The sequence below is a fragment of the Poecilia reticulata genome, chromosome 22 (assembly GCF_904066995.2).
Source record: "Poecilia reticulata chromosome 22, P_reticulata-male-v2, whole genome shotgun sequence".
Classification (NCBI taxonomy): domain Eukaryota; kingdom Metazoa; phylum Chordata; class Actinopteri; order Cyprinodontiformes; family Poeciliidae; genus Poecilia; species Poecilia reticulata.
In genome coordinates this window covers 14,760,222-14,775,286 of record NC_088851.1, presented here as the reverse complement: position 1 = coordinate 14,775,286, position 15,065 = coordinate 14,760,222, and the positions used below count along the sequence as shown (strand labels likewise).

General features: G+C 34.8%; 1 protein-coding gene across 6 annotated transcripts in view; it reads left to right on the top strand.

Annotated features, from left to right (window-relative positions):
• Positions 1-15,065, top strand: part of myt1lb (myelin transcription factor 1-like, b) — a 135,913-nt gene that overhangs the window by 51,391 nt on the left and 69,457 nt on the right. For all 6 annotated transcript variants that reach the window (XM_017302503.2, XM_017302504.2, XM_008399628.3 and 3 more), the window contains exon 3: positions 13,198-13,243. In XM_017302503.2, the coding sequence (XP_017157992.1) occupies positions 13,198-13,243 (46 nt within the window). The remainder of the gene's footprint in view (positions 1-13,197; positions 13,244-15,065) is intronic.

The window sequence follows — 15,065 nt, the reverse complement described above, 5'->3', positions numbered from 1 at the left end:
ACATGAACTAGTGTAAAATGACATATCTACAAAATATGAACAAGTATAAATGGCATAACTACAAAACACGAACGAGTATAAAATGACATACCTACTAAAAAAGTTTAATATGACCTAACTGCTAAACATGAACAAGTATAAATGGCATAACTACTAAACATGAACTAGGGTAAAATGACATACCTACTAAAAAAGTCTAAAATTAACTAACTACTAAACATGAACAAGTATAAATTGACCTAACTACTAAACATGAACAAGTATAAAATGACATACCTACTAAAAAAGTCTAAAATTAACTAACTACTAAACATGAACAAGTATAAAATGACATAACTACAAAACATGAACAAGTATAAATGGCATAACTACTAAACATGAACTAGTGTAAAATGACATATCTACAAAACACGAACAAGTATAAAATGACATACCTACTAAAAAAGTTTAATATGACATATCTACAAAACATGAACAAGTATTAAATGGCATAACTACTAAACATGAACAAGTATAAAATGACCTAACTACTAAACATGAACAAGTATAAAATGACCTAACTACTAAACATAAACAAGTATAAAATGACATACCTACTAAAAAAGTCTAAAATGACATATCTACCAAACATGAACAAGTATAAAATGACATAACTACTAAACATGAACAAGTATAAAATGACATACCTACTAAAAAAGTCTAAAATTAACTAACTACTAAACATGAACAAGTATAAATTGACCTAACTACTAAACATGAACAAGTATAAAATGGCATAACTACAAAACATGAACAAGTATAAAATGAACTAACTACTAAACATGAACAAGTATAAAATGACCTAACTACGAAACATTAAAAAGTATAAAATGAACTAACTAGTAAATATGAACAAGCATAAAATGGCATAACTACAAAACATGAACGTGTATAAAATGACCTAACTACTAAGTTTAAAATCAACTACTAAACATGAACAAGTATAAAATGAACTAACTAGTAAACATGAACGAGTATAAAATTAACTAACTAGTAAACATGAGCAAGTATAAAAATACCTAACTACTAACTAAGTTTAAAATCAACTACTAAACATCAACAAGTATAGAAAGACCTAACTACTAACTAAGTTTAAAATGAACTAACCAGTAAACATGAACAAGTATAAAAAGACCTAACTACTAACTAAGTTTAAAATGAACTAACCAGTAAACATGAACAAGTATAAAAAGACCTAACTACTAACTAAGTTTAAAATGAACTAACCAGTAAACATGAACAAGTATAAAAAGACCTAACTACTAAACATGAACAAGTATAAAAATTTCTAACTACTAAGTAAATTTAAAATGACCTATCTACGAACTAAGTATGAAATGAAATAACTTCTAAATAAGTATAAAATGAGCTAACTATTCGAACATGATGACGCAAGTAGAACCAGACCACAGCCAGGAGTAGAGCACCATATTCTGAAACCCTATTTATACCAGTAAAACTCCCCCCCTTCCCACCTTTACATCTGCCGCTGTCCATAACACCTAATGTCCTCAAACACCTGTTTTCTCTAGACCACTACCCGTCAAAATTTGTGACATAAGGGTGTTCGCCAACCTCAATGGCTGCAAATGCATCCGTTGTTGAAAATGAATCAAACACATGTAACAGTGTAATGATTCACCTCTTTGCAACACTTTGAGTCATCAAGCTTTACGCTTTCCAAACCGTTGCTATTTGATCAGTTTGATTTCAGAAGAGCCGATGACATTTTTATTACAGTAACATAAAATGTACTCATCTTTAAGATGACTAGAACAAGACTCACTGCGTACACTGATGGCGATGAGTTCGGCCAAAAGTAAAACATTCAGGATTCCCAAAACCACACAGAGGCAGAGCCTCTCTTTGGAGCTGCTCGAACCTTAACAAAAACCTGAACCTTAGCAAAATGTAATTAAATACATACTAGATTTATTTGAAACTTTATTCTTACCTGTATGATTAGATGCAGTTTGTCTAACAGGCTCCATGTTGACGTAAATGTCCTCCATCGCTTCAGACTTTCTGCTGGCTTTTAAAATTGACTATAAAATCCACTGCAGTCGTGGACTAAGTGAAAAACTGTGGGAAAGAGGTGAGATGTGTCTGGTGTTCAGCCTAAAAAGTAACATATTTTAGAGATAACAGTCAAATAAAGAAATTCATCAGTGCGGTTTCAGTATTATTTTCTTAAATATTGTACACAACATAAGATTCTTGAAGGTTTCAATAGTTTCATAAGTTCATATTTGCTGATTCGCTTCTGTATCAATGAATATTTATTTTCTCCTTTGTTTTCCTTCAGCTCAGTTAATCCTACTCATAATAAACACATTACACTTTTCTGTCGGTGAAGAAAATAATTGACTTTTACATTCATGCACAACTTTGCTTTCTGTCGTATGGCATCAAAAATTAGAAATAGTTTTAAATCACTAATAGAAGGATGAAAAATATCTGATATAAGGATGTTGTGATGTTCCTGCTCCTTGTGTCCAGACATGGTTCCTAAAGGGTAATAAATTGTTGGGGCAGATGACTGCAGATAACTGCATGGACCCCACAGTTTTACGGGTCTCATTCTGTCCTGATAACTAGCCATAGTCTTTCTCCCAGTAAATACAACTATCATCTTTGTATTTCTAAATCCTCGTTTAACCCTATTCCTTGTCTTCTTACTGTCTCACTCCAGTAGCAGAAACACTGACATTAAGAAATAACAATCCCCAAATTGCATTATTATCAAACTTCTATAACCACTGGATCAAATAATTATGAAATTCTGCGTATTTATTCATAGTTTAAAGATATATACTTTTAGGGCTGCCATTTAGTAAAAAGCTGCATGAGCTGTCTACTAGTGTCTAAAACTCAGTCACCATGTCTTTTCATCTTCTGAGGGAGATCAGTGTAGTTACATTGTGTGATTTTGACAAACAATATTCTCAAACTCATCATTTACCACCCAAAATCCTCGTTACTTTCAAATAGTTTACTTTTTATTTTATTCTAGTTGTTGCAGACTCAACTTAAATAGATAAACTTGTAAAGCATCTTTTTTTTTATTTTTTAAATCCAAAAGTTCCTGCCGCTTGTTTAAGATGAGTACAAACAACAAGTTGATGAGAATTAAGTGATGTTCACTTGAACTCTTTTATTAAGCAGAATGTTTTATTTTACAGTGAGGAAGGCCGGAGTCTAGCTTTAGCAGACGGCTGGAGGCATCTGATCCACGCTTCAAACTCAGTACCTGTTTACTCATTGGCAAAAATTTGGTAAGATTAAATTTAGTCGGCTAAAGAAAGTCAGACGGTTCGTTACGAGTGAAATCTCTTGAGGTAGTCAAGTTTCTTGTTTGTTCAGATCTTGCTAGTCATTTCCATAGTATGATTACTAATTAACAGTTGATTCTTTTGTGTCTAATTGCAATCTAATTATTCAGTTCACATTTGAAGTTTTATTATCAGGATTCTGCAAATAGAATATTTTCATAGTATATTTCAATCATTCCTTTCATACAGTCGAAGCTCCCTGAAAATATAATTTTGTGAACTATAATTTTGATTCCTTTGAGTATCATAATATTTTATGAAATCTGACTGATGTGATCTTCTTGAATGCGTACTGATACTTCACATTGATCATTTATAAGCTTATCAAAAACAAGAGGTGTACTGTCTGTTAGTGAACATTATTGAACAGATAGCATCATTAGAACCAAGAAAAAAAAAAAAAAGTTGTAGATAATTTTAAAGGTAACAAAACGATTTACCATGTTGTGACCAACTTTTGGAGCCTGGTTGTGTAGCGAGCATGATTTATTCTTTAGGTAAGTGTACCAACAGCTAACTTGGCTAATGTTATTATAAACCGGGCCAGATGTCAGAAGATGTAAGTCTCCGTGAGAGGGGCTGCTTGAAAAAAAAAAAAAAAAAAGCAAAGATTCACTGATTGAATTGTTGGTCGATAGCCATCATATATTTGAATTTCTGCAACATGCAATGAATGAAGAGAAAAAAACTATATAAAACCTGAATGACCATTTAGTTTGATAAATATTTTAATACAGACTGATGGTTCACGTTGATAATTTATAAGTTCTTAGTATTGGTACCTTAACAACTACGGGTGTACTATATTTTGTTGGTGAACACATTGAAGCATGTAAGATAACGGATGGAGGGAAAGAAATCATTGGGCCAAAAAAAACAAACTGCGTATAAGTCAGAGACAAAAGCTGTAGATAATTTAATTTTAAAGCTAACAAAACAATTTACCATGTTGGAGCAACTCTTGGAGTGTGGTTGTGCACTGTAAAAAACTTTAAACATTGGGGAAAAGTGAAAGATAAATATTAGTCCGTTACAGACGATCCAAGCCGCATCCAATTCTGGAGGAAATAAAACAATGCGTTCAATTATTTCCGATATAGAAGAAGATTTAAGGATATTTATTATAGTTGCTTATCCACAGTTGTTCATAGGTCGGCGTTAATTTAGAAAGAAACCAACGACACCCTTTACATCTGCCGCTGTCCATAACACCCAATGTCCTCAAAACACCTGTTTTCTCTCTAAAACACTACCTGTCAAAATTTTGACGAAAGGTTCTCGCCCCTCCCTACCCTCCCCGCAAGACCACCCACCTTGAAACTAACTGTCAAAATTTTGACGAAAGGTTCTAGCCCCCCTCCCCCACCCTCCCCCACCCCCTCCCCCCTGAAACTAACTGTCAAACTTTGAGTGAGAGGAAAGGGTGTATCTAGAATCTCTTGGGTCTGCTGATAAAATTCATTTTGATTTTTTTTCTACTTTTTGTTTTTTAGAATTTTTATGTGATTTCTTTTTTTGATAAAGCCTCCAAATCAGTTCTGTTTTGTCTGCCTGTTGGATTACAACTATTTGATACGACACAAAAATGCGAGATTGACTTTAAATAAAAAAAAAGAGTTCTACAGATGTTCAATACGTTTTTGTAGTGGAATTCTGTCAAAATAAATTATAAGTGTTCATAAAGGGAATTAAAGTTCAAAATGGCCTAATGCCAAACATTTAATAATAATATTACAATACATTTTATATGAAGCACCTTTCAGAACAGCCAAGGACACTGTACAAACAAGTTGGTTAACAAACGCATTGTGACACTTTCGGACACGAAGACCCTCTAAAATCAACATCCACTGAAGTAGATCGGCACCAACCAGAATTATTTAGACAGATATTTTCTTCTGTCAAGCTTCATATATATGAAATGACTAGTAAAGAAACACAGAAATAAGAAAAGAGTAGAAACAAAAAGAGTGGAGGCAGGGAGGATGGAAGGAATGTCATTAGTAAGAAAGGAAACCTCTTAGTAAGGTTCCTGTCTTCCTTGAAAGAAGACAGGAAGAAAGTTATGAAGGACAGATGGAAAGGGAGGATAAAAGGTAGGATCAAAAGAAGGATGGGAAGGACACATAATAGGAATGAAAGAAGAAGAGAAACATAATAGGTAGGAAGGAAGGAATGGCTCAAAGTAGTTAGGAAAGAAGAACATGAGGGCATAAAGGAGGAAAAACACAACATCTTCTGGATTGTTTGGGAACTCTGACTCTAAAAACAATCTGTGCTCTTCACAGATGCTCTCTTTCCAGTCAAGCTGAGCTTGTATCATTTTCTTTCCACTTCACAACTGGGCCACTTTGTGTTGGTGTATCACATAAAGTTCCTACAAAGCACAGTACACTGAAGTTTGTGGTTGTTGCAGGACAAATGTGGAAAAACTGATGTAAACACTTGTGGAAGGACCCCTATGCATTCTGTGGAGAAAAGCCTTCACTACAGCTGCATTTCGGCATCGCCAGGCCAGCTGATAAATAGTTTTATTGTGCTCAAATCACAGCTTCTCTCGCTCTAACCGCTTCTGAGTGCTGCACAGCTGCCCTTCCCCAGCCAACCACAGCCATTTTCCACAGTATTTCGGAATCAGTGCCAAATTTTGGCCCGTCTGCCTCCGTCACTTTCACCCTCTTTCTCGCTCAGCAGCCACTCAGATGCTATCGCCACAACCCTTCACACTAATTCAGATGCACTTAGCATCGCTCAGGCACACGTGTTTGCTGTCACTACACGATGCATGGTGTAAATATGTGTTTGAAGTGAAATTCGATAATGCCTGTGCAGCTTTGCACTGCAGCTCTGTGCAGAACAGCAGCCAGCCTGTGAATGTGAGCATGTGTGTGACTTAAGGTGGAGCTGGGAGCCACATGACTGAAGCACGTTCTCCCAAAAACTGACAATGACACAACTTGCTAAGACTGATGTCTGAGAGTCCCAACTCCCTCATTACCCAATAGGAAATACTTCTACCATGCAACATATTGCAATAATAATAAAAAAGTTTTATTTGTTGTAAAAATCCATTCTTTTCGATCAAAATAAAAAAAACTTTTTATTGAAGATATTCCGCGCAAACGGTGAAGACCTACTAATAACAAGCGAAGCCATTTTAATTTACATTTTACTTTCTATTGATGCAGTCTTCGATCAGTGCAAACACACACGCTATTTAAACAGCTGCTGTTTGCAGTATCTCTGTGGAATCAAAAGTTTATTTTACCTCCCTCTACACGACACTTTTTAAAGTTAGAGCAGAGGCTTTATATGAGTCTCTAGAAAGTGAAAAATCTTTCTGAAACATTAACTACATGATATGACTTTATGGAAGAAAAAATATATACGTATGCAAATTTAAAACTTGTAACGACATTCTGACCATTGTAAAAACTAAAAAGTCAAGTTGAATATATCGTCCTGGAGTTTTTTAAAATCCTGTTTGCTGCAGGTTTAAAGAACTGAAGAGGAGGGAATGAAAAGGTAAATAATCCCATTGAAAGAATAGACTGATGATTGCTTAAGTCAAATGTAATTTAAAAAAGTATGTTTTCGAAAACTCTTCACAATAAATTAATACCAGGCTTTTATTTATTTTATAATGTATTCTTGATCCTCTTTCAAAAATAATGGCCCTAGTCATTTTTTGCCTTTATCTATTTATTTATTTAATTATTTATTTGTTTTTGCCTAAAACATTTTTTCAAAAGGGGTGGTTATTTTATTTATTTTTACCAAAATGTAGAAAATTGGCCAAAGTTTTTTCTTTTTCTACAAAATAATATTTTTTCATTTATTACCTTATAAATAAATAAATTATTCTATTTATTTATTTATTTATTTATTTATTTATTTATTTATTTATTTATTTATTTATTTATTTATTTATTTATTTATTTATTTATTTATTTATTTATGTTTACCAAAATGTAGAAAAACAGCCAAAGCTCATTGTGAGAAACATGCAAAATGGTACAGGTTCGATCATCTCTATGACTCTTGAAGCTGTGGGATCAACATAACTGTGTGTTTATTTGTCTCGGAATATAAAGCCATTGATCCAGGGGGTCTAATTGAGACACAGATGGGGGAAGGAGCGGGCCTCAACTAATCCTCAATAAGCACACTAACCTTCATTACAGCTGTGACATTTTTTCATGGGGTCCTAAGAGACCGTAAAAGCCAGACAGGGTATGAAGGGCTGCGACATACGGTGAGCCACAGTGGCGTGCGGTACGTCAGAGGCCTGCGGGTTTCCTGGGCTCAGCTCTGACGGGAAAGTGGAGGCGAAGAATTTGGTGCTGCTGTTTTCAACTATTCAGCTGGATGCCATGTTAAAGACTTGGTTACAAAAATCAGAACTGGTATGTGACTGTGGACTTGTTACATTTTTATTTAAATCCAAAGCAAATCTTGTTCTTGTGTCTAAAAGCTTAGACTATTTATTTATTTATTTTTACCTCCTTTTCATTTTAATTCATTCAATTCCTAGCAACTGTTGAACCCAAATGTCGCATCAGTTCTTAATGGTTAAAACCAACAGCTAATATGTTCAAATCTTGCAGCTGACTTAAAGTCTTCTCTTAGATTCTTCTCTTTTCTCCTTGTTATATTAATCGGCTGCCAAGTCAAGTGTCGAGGAACATCAATGTACATGAAGCAAAACCGGAGTTAATACCAATACATCTCCGCTGTGATGTGAGCCACTGATGTCTGGAAAAACATTTCTAAGCCTCGGCTTCAGCCAGCTGGCAGCTGTTGATCGCTGAATCTGATCAGGAACAGATAAGTTTGGAGGATGGCAAGCGAAGCACATCATAATGTTCCTCTTCAACATGTTCTACTTTATCCTTGATTTATTTTGAAAATGGAGCAGTAATTCACAAAATTAAATTTTCCACACTATGAATTCTCCCTTTGGACTACCCTTCAAGACCATCAGATAAAGTAGATGTTTTCTTAGATCAGTAGTCATTTACTAACACGTTTCTCTTTTAAAACGCAGCTGTTGCCTTTTATTTACCATTTGTAGCAAAGGTTTGACATACAGCTATAACATTGTCATTCTTTTTTTTTTTTTTTAATGAAGGGCGCTGCTTGATCATTTAATTTACTTAATTAGGAAAAATTTAATTAAAGCAACATTTTATCTTCCTATAATGTGTCACAAGTGATCCTGGTAATAAAACAGAGCTTTAAAAGAGTTGCATCACATTGAAACAGATTTTTTTTTGTTCTGTGACATAATAAATGCTATAAAGGCATGATCTCTCCACCCCACTGGAATGTTTTTTTTCCTAAAGGAGGATTTTAAATGTTCTTGAACTGGAACAAACAATGTTGAAGTCCATCATTCAACAGCATAACAGATTTTTTTCACAAGAGGTATACATTCAAAACAGCTACCTCTCCAAGGTCAAAGTACATAGTGTTGAGGAAAATAGCAAGAAACCCAAGAACTCTATCTTAATCGCAACATGCATCAGTTAGCATGCAAAAGGTTAAAGCTCAGATGGAAAAAGGCTGAAAAAATGGCTTGTTTGGAATGGCTTTCTGGAGAAAGGATGTTTCCTCTCTAATGTATGTAGCATCTTTATTTTGATCTGCAATTGTACATCTAAAGGAAATCACAAGACAGATAAAATATGTTTCCCACAGTACCTTGACTGGGAAGAAACCAGCATGGCATAGTACTTGGGATTCACAGAGTTTGGTTTGTTTTACATCCTCATATTCTGGATATTTTGCAGTTATTGAATCTATCACAAACTCCTATGTATACTAGATTTTTCTAGAGCCAATGTAAAAATGTAGGACACAATGACTAAGAAAGAAAAACAAAACGAAACATCATGTTATCAGTAGCCCAGTCAAAGTCCAAACCTCGACCTGATTAAAATGCTGTCGCAGAAACAAATGCCAAATAAAATATCACTGACCTGAAGCAATTTTACTACAAAAAGTAGACTCAAAAATGTCTAGGCCATATTTTGAGAGACAGATTAAGTCTTCATGTTAATACAGGCAATAGTTTAAACTATTGAATAATGGGATTTACTTATTTTAACCCACAATAATATTGAAAGTCATTGTGAAATTTGTTTTACTCCTTAACTGTACATTATATGTAGAAATGGCTAAAATGCGTGTTTCACTTCCTCATCTATGGATTCTTTGCCATAACCAAAATCCCATATGTTGCTTCCTTCTTTTCTACACTGAGAAGATTTATAAGCTATCTTTGTGTTTCATCTTTTTACTTTTCTCCCGTTGAAACATTTATAGGCATTCATAAAGAAACACACCATTAGTACTGAGAGGCTCTACAGTAAAGCAAGCATGCTGTTAATAAATCATGTTGAATAAAAAGAGACACCCAAACACGGCCCCCGTCATCTTCCAATCCTGGCAAGCATGAATATTTAGAGGCATCTGGAAATAACAGAAGAATGTTCATTGGCATTCAAGTTCCTTCGCAATTTATGATCTGTTGTTGAGGTGATAAAGCTATATAGGAAAGAGATATGTAGGTCTGATAGCTGTAAAAGATGTCAGGAAAATGCTTACTCTGGTGTAAAAACAGCTTGAACGTTCTGGGTCATAAACCAGTTTTTAGAGGAAAAATCAACACAACTGCCAAATGAATATACAAAACAGTCTCAAAATTTATTGGGACACTAGAACAAAAGAGGCCAAATAAAATTCACAATAAATATTTTTGGCATTATTTCAACCAAAAAATAAGAAAAATGGTAAAATGTGAATATTCATTAAACATATCCTTGAGCCTTTTTGGAATAGGGTTAACAGTGAAGATTTTGAAGGCAATTCCCAAACTTATCTATTAGTCAGCTCATCAGTTCTGGCAAAATATGAGTCTCTGTGGAATTTATGTTGATTTTGAGTAATTTCCAAGAAAAAAATAATTCACCCCTGGCAATTCAATCATTGTAATCACAGGCCGCATAAGAAACATAGTCACTGTAATTATATGATGCTCTTGCATCATATAATTACAGCATTATAAAGCCCTTAGATCCAGATACAAAAAAAGAAGTAATTTGTATCTGGAATGAAAAATGTGAAATATAATATAAATTGACAAAATTATTGGTAAGAATACATTTTCATCAAAATCATTTTAGCGTCTTCAGGTTGATCCTAAAAAGCTGTGGTGAAGTGAAAGCAATTTTAGTGGTTTGATATCATGGATACAAAAAAGCATCCATGATATTACAGACAGATTACAAGTTAAGTACAGACATTACAGACATTACAAATAAATTTATTTGAACTGTAAAAAAAAAAATAAATCTAAGTAATCTCTGCAGATTGCATCAAATGACGCACTTAAGCACTCACTCGTCAAATGTAGTGACAGACGATAACATACATTGTGATACATTTACTTTGTCATCCCTCATACAGTAAGACTGCCTCAGGGCGGCCGAGGCTACTATTCAGTAACTTGCCATTATCAGTGTGTGAATGTGTGGGTGAATCGGGAACGACTGAATGTAGTGTGAAGTACTTTGGAGCACCATACAAGTACAAGACATTTACAGGCCATAATGAGCATGCATGTAGCGACAGTGGATAGGAAAAGCTCCTATTGAACAGGAGGAAACCCCAGCAGAACCTGACTGAGTGAACGGCCATCAGTCTGGGGGTTTGAACAGACAAAGCATATACAAAAGAAGCACTTTTCTTTAACATAATGTCAATGTTAAAATATTAAAGGCAGTAGTAGCTCTTTCAGTGGCATTTTCTTGGACAGAAACATAGCCAGGTAAATATGCTATATGCTGGTTTCCATACTTGTTGAATAAAAAATAGCACTACTGATGTCCTACTTCAGGAAGGTAGCACAACTAAACAGAGCACTAGACACGATTTAGCTTTTCTGAAGAAAGAAAGCAGAGACAGAACATACAGCTGAAAGCTGAAATAACACTTGTAATTAAACATTGGGGAGTAGTAGGAGAATGTAGCAGAGTGAGAAAAAGTGGATATTGTGTCCTCCAGCAGCCTAAGCCTGTAACTTCATAACTACGTAGAGTGATTTAAGTTATCTTGAGCTATTTCTCAGACAATAAACATGTTTTCGAAGAGCAGGCAATGTATGTATCCTCAGAAGAAAGAAGATTCCTACCTCCACCTACCTTAATGTAAAGATTACTAAAAGCTGTTTCAAATTTCATCACTTCAGCATAACAGATATTGAAAGCTAAAAAAGCAACAAGGAAAAAAAAATTATAAAAAACCTTGGAAAAATTGTGTGTTGAAAATGGACTCTAAAAAAAATGTCACTTTGAAATTAGCCAGAATACTTCGTCACATAATAGTCAGAAGCAAGAGATCTCTAGAGCGCTTGCTTCCTCAAGAAAGCTGTGAGAGAAGACACATCTCAGCTGGGCCAGTCATTTCCAAAACGTCTCCACTGGGACACTGGAGGTCAATATACTTAAATGGAGAAGTATATTTAAAAGAAGGCTGGCTTGTCGATCAGAAGGATTGGATCTTACTAATGACACCACAGAGACTTTGGGGAATCATTTATTGACCTCTTGGAGAGAAGCTGATACTTTTTGAGTGAAAGAGAGACGTTTTGGCACCCGGTGGTATTGATGGTTTCAAGAAAACATTTTTAGATTTAAAAGACTTTTACAAAACCTTTAAATTCATTTTTAGAATAAAAGGGAACACATTCTGTTTAAATGATATGTGATTTGCCAAGAATGACCTCAACGAATTAAGGTTACATATAAGCTAAGGACATCTTCTTGATCATGCTGTGGGATCTGTAATGTAGCTCAACCCGCAAAATCTTTGTTCAACCCTGACATTTTCCCCATTTTCTTATGTTAAAACCAAACGTTCAATGTGTTTATTGTGACTTTATGTGACAGAACAACAAAGTTGTGCATATGTTAAATTGGTTTGCACTTCTTCAAATAAAAATATGACGAGTGTGGTATGCAGTTAGTGGATAACTGCAAATACAACCAGTTGCCTTCAGAAGTGATCTACTTATTAGAGTCCATTCGAGTTTAATTTAAAGTCAGTTTGAATCCAGCGGCTCTCTGAAGGACTCAGGTTTATGGGATAACATAAGCTTGAAAACTAAGTATTTAGTAACTTGACAGAATATGGAAAAGTTCGCTGCAGTAAGCATAGGTACTTTTAAATATTGGGAGGATGTATTTGGTATTTACACTTTGAATAGGGTTGAAATTATAATTGCTTGTTTTATGTATGTAACCCTTTGCAATCTCAAGATAAACAGGGCATTGTAAATAAAATCTATAATTATTAAAATTCTGTTTTGAAATGGTTGCTGGCACATTTATTTTGCCTAAATTTACTTGTTTGAGTTAAGTATCTTGCACCTTTTTACTTGTTAACGTAAATACCTTAAATTAGTAAGATCTGGGATGTAATGTGGTCTGCAGCTACAGGCTACATGGAATCCTATCTAATGCATGCTGGGTTCATGTCAATTCATCAGATGGGCTCACGCAAAGAGGCTTTTCGGGTTACATCTATCCAGTAAGAAAATAAAATAAGAAAAATTGACTGTGCAGTCTCTAAATCACTTTAATCATTCACACTAATGCTGCCCATCAGTCATCTACATGAAACCTTCTGGCACATCAGGTGCTAACTGAAATGCCTGACAGGGTGGAAATAGCACTCTGAACCTGAGAGAACATGTATCCAAATTAAAGATAATTTCACCGGTCTGTCTGTTGTGTTGAACAGCTTGTTTGTGCCTTTTTTGCAGATGGAGGTGGATGCAGACGATAAGCGCCATCGCACACGCTCCAAAGGTATCTGCACAGATACACACAGAAACACACACCTCTATTCAGGGTGACCTTCACTCTCCCAACACAAACACGTATATGCACACAGACACGCAGATCCTGAGCAGTTACACTCCAGTTGCTTTCTCTCGCTGGTTCACTCCTCCTCTATCTTCGCTTTATATGTATCTAGCAGCAACAGAAGTCCACCTTCTCAACGCCTTGTTCAAAAATAAAACATTGGCAGGAATCGCAGTGGCACGCACCACAAATCGGAATAAACGGGAGGGTTTCATTGAGTAGATGCCTCTCATTTTCAGTTCACAAAACAATGGCTCCCTTTTACGTTGTTGACAAAGCTGAGGACATTTATTTTCTAAGTGAATAAAATTAAATGAAACATTAAAAGGCTGCTCAGTCCACTCTAACAAGCTGAGATGATGCTCCTCTTGCTTCATCTTTTAATACCTGTGTTGAAGTACCTAACATTGTTTCCCAAAAGGGGAAAACAAACAACAACAAAAAGATACGTTTAAATTCTAAAAATGTTATGAAAATTTCAAAAGTTATGCACTCCTCCAGCAAGATGTTGGCTCATAAAGTATGCTGATGTTACAGGTCGTTTTGGAGTATGTAAGCTACAGTGTTTCCTTTCTTGTGTTAAGCTGTATAACTTCCCATAGAAACATGACTAAATGTTCCTTAATTTTCAAGGCCACACTTTAGATATGACATTGTGACTTCTGTACAATATTTAGTCAAAAGTAATGTCCAAATATTCAATTTCTACTGGCAGCTGAAGCAGCACATTTGTTTCATCTAAAGTGCCATTGAAAATTTGAGTTGAGTTGAGATGGTTGTTTATCGACAACAAAATGCCTCCTTGATATAATGAGGTATAGAGTTGAATTTGTATTTGCAAAGAAAAAAAATGAGTAAATAAATCGCAGCTGTTCATCACTACACATGTCCTCCAACCAAACTGCCACACATGACTGCAAATTGACTTACACTCAGGCTATTTCCCTTGGCAATTAACTCACTGAAATATGAGTTGTGCTCTTACCATAAAGATGCCCTTTGGATATCATGAAAAAGTTGCATTTAATATAATTAATTTTAACCTTAATTTCCAACGAGTACGGGCATACGTGAACTTACGGACTTAGAAGAAAATAAATATCCTTTACTTTCCCACTGTGGGGGAATTCAGGTGTAACATCAGCAAAGTGTTACGTAAGTCAGGCATGGTTAACACGTACAAAATTACAAGAATAACATACTGTATTGTAAGGGCAAAATTACAACACAAAATACTTTTCAATTATCAAAAATGGCAAATATCAACTCAGCATGATACCTGTACAGACAGTTAGTTCAATGGGAGGAGATGTTAGTCTTGTAAAACACAGTTGACAGCTTGGATCTTTTCCTCATCCTGGTTCAATGTAGACATTGTTTAGAAGTGTCAACCCTGATTTAGAACATCGTGACTGACATTCACTGAAATTTTACTTTTATAAATACTATAACTCCTTTTTGGTTTGGAGGTGTAGACAGTATGTGTTTAAGCAAAATATTGACTGTGGTTGTACATTTAAGACCAAATTGCACCTGCTTTTTGGTCTAAAAGTCAACATTTATTTGACATTCAAATCTGTTCTGGATTATAATTATAGATGTGAATAAGTCAACATTCGGCAGGTAAAAACAAACAAGAATATAAAGGGACTGATGTCATAATTACAAACCTATCACTTTTAAATGGCGAGTATTGTCAATTTTTATTTTACAAATACAAGCAAATCTGTGTCCCCAATAATTATCCAGATATAATCTTACAGTG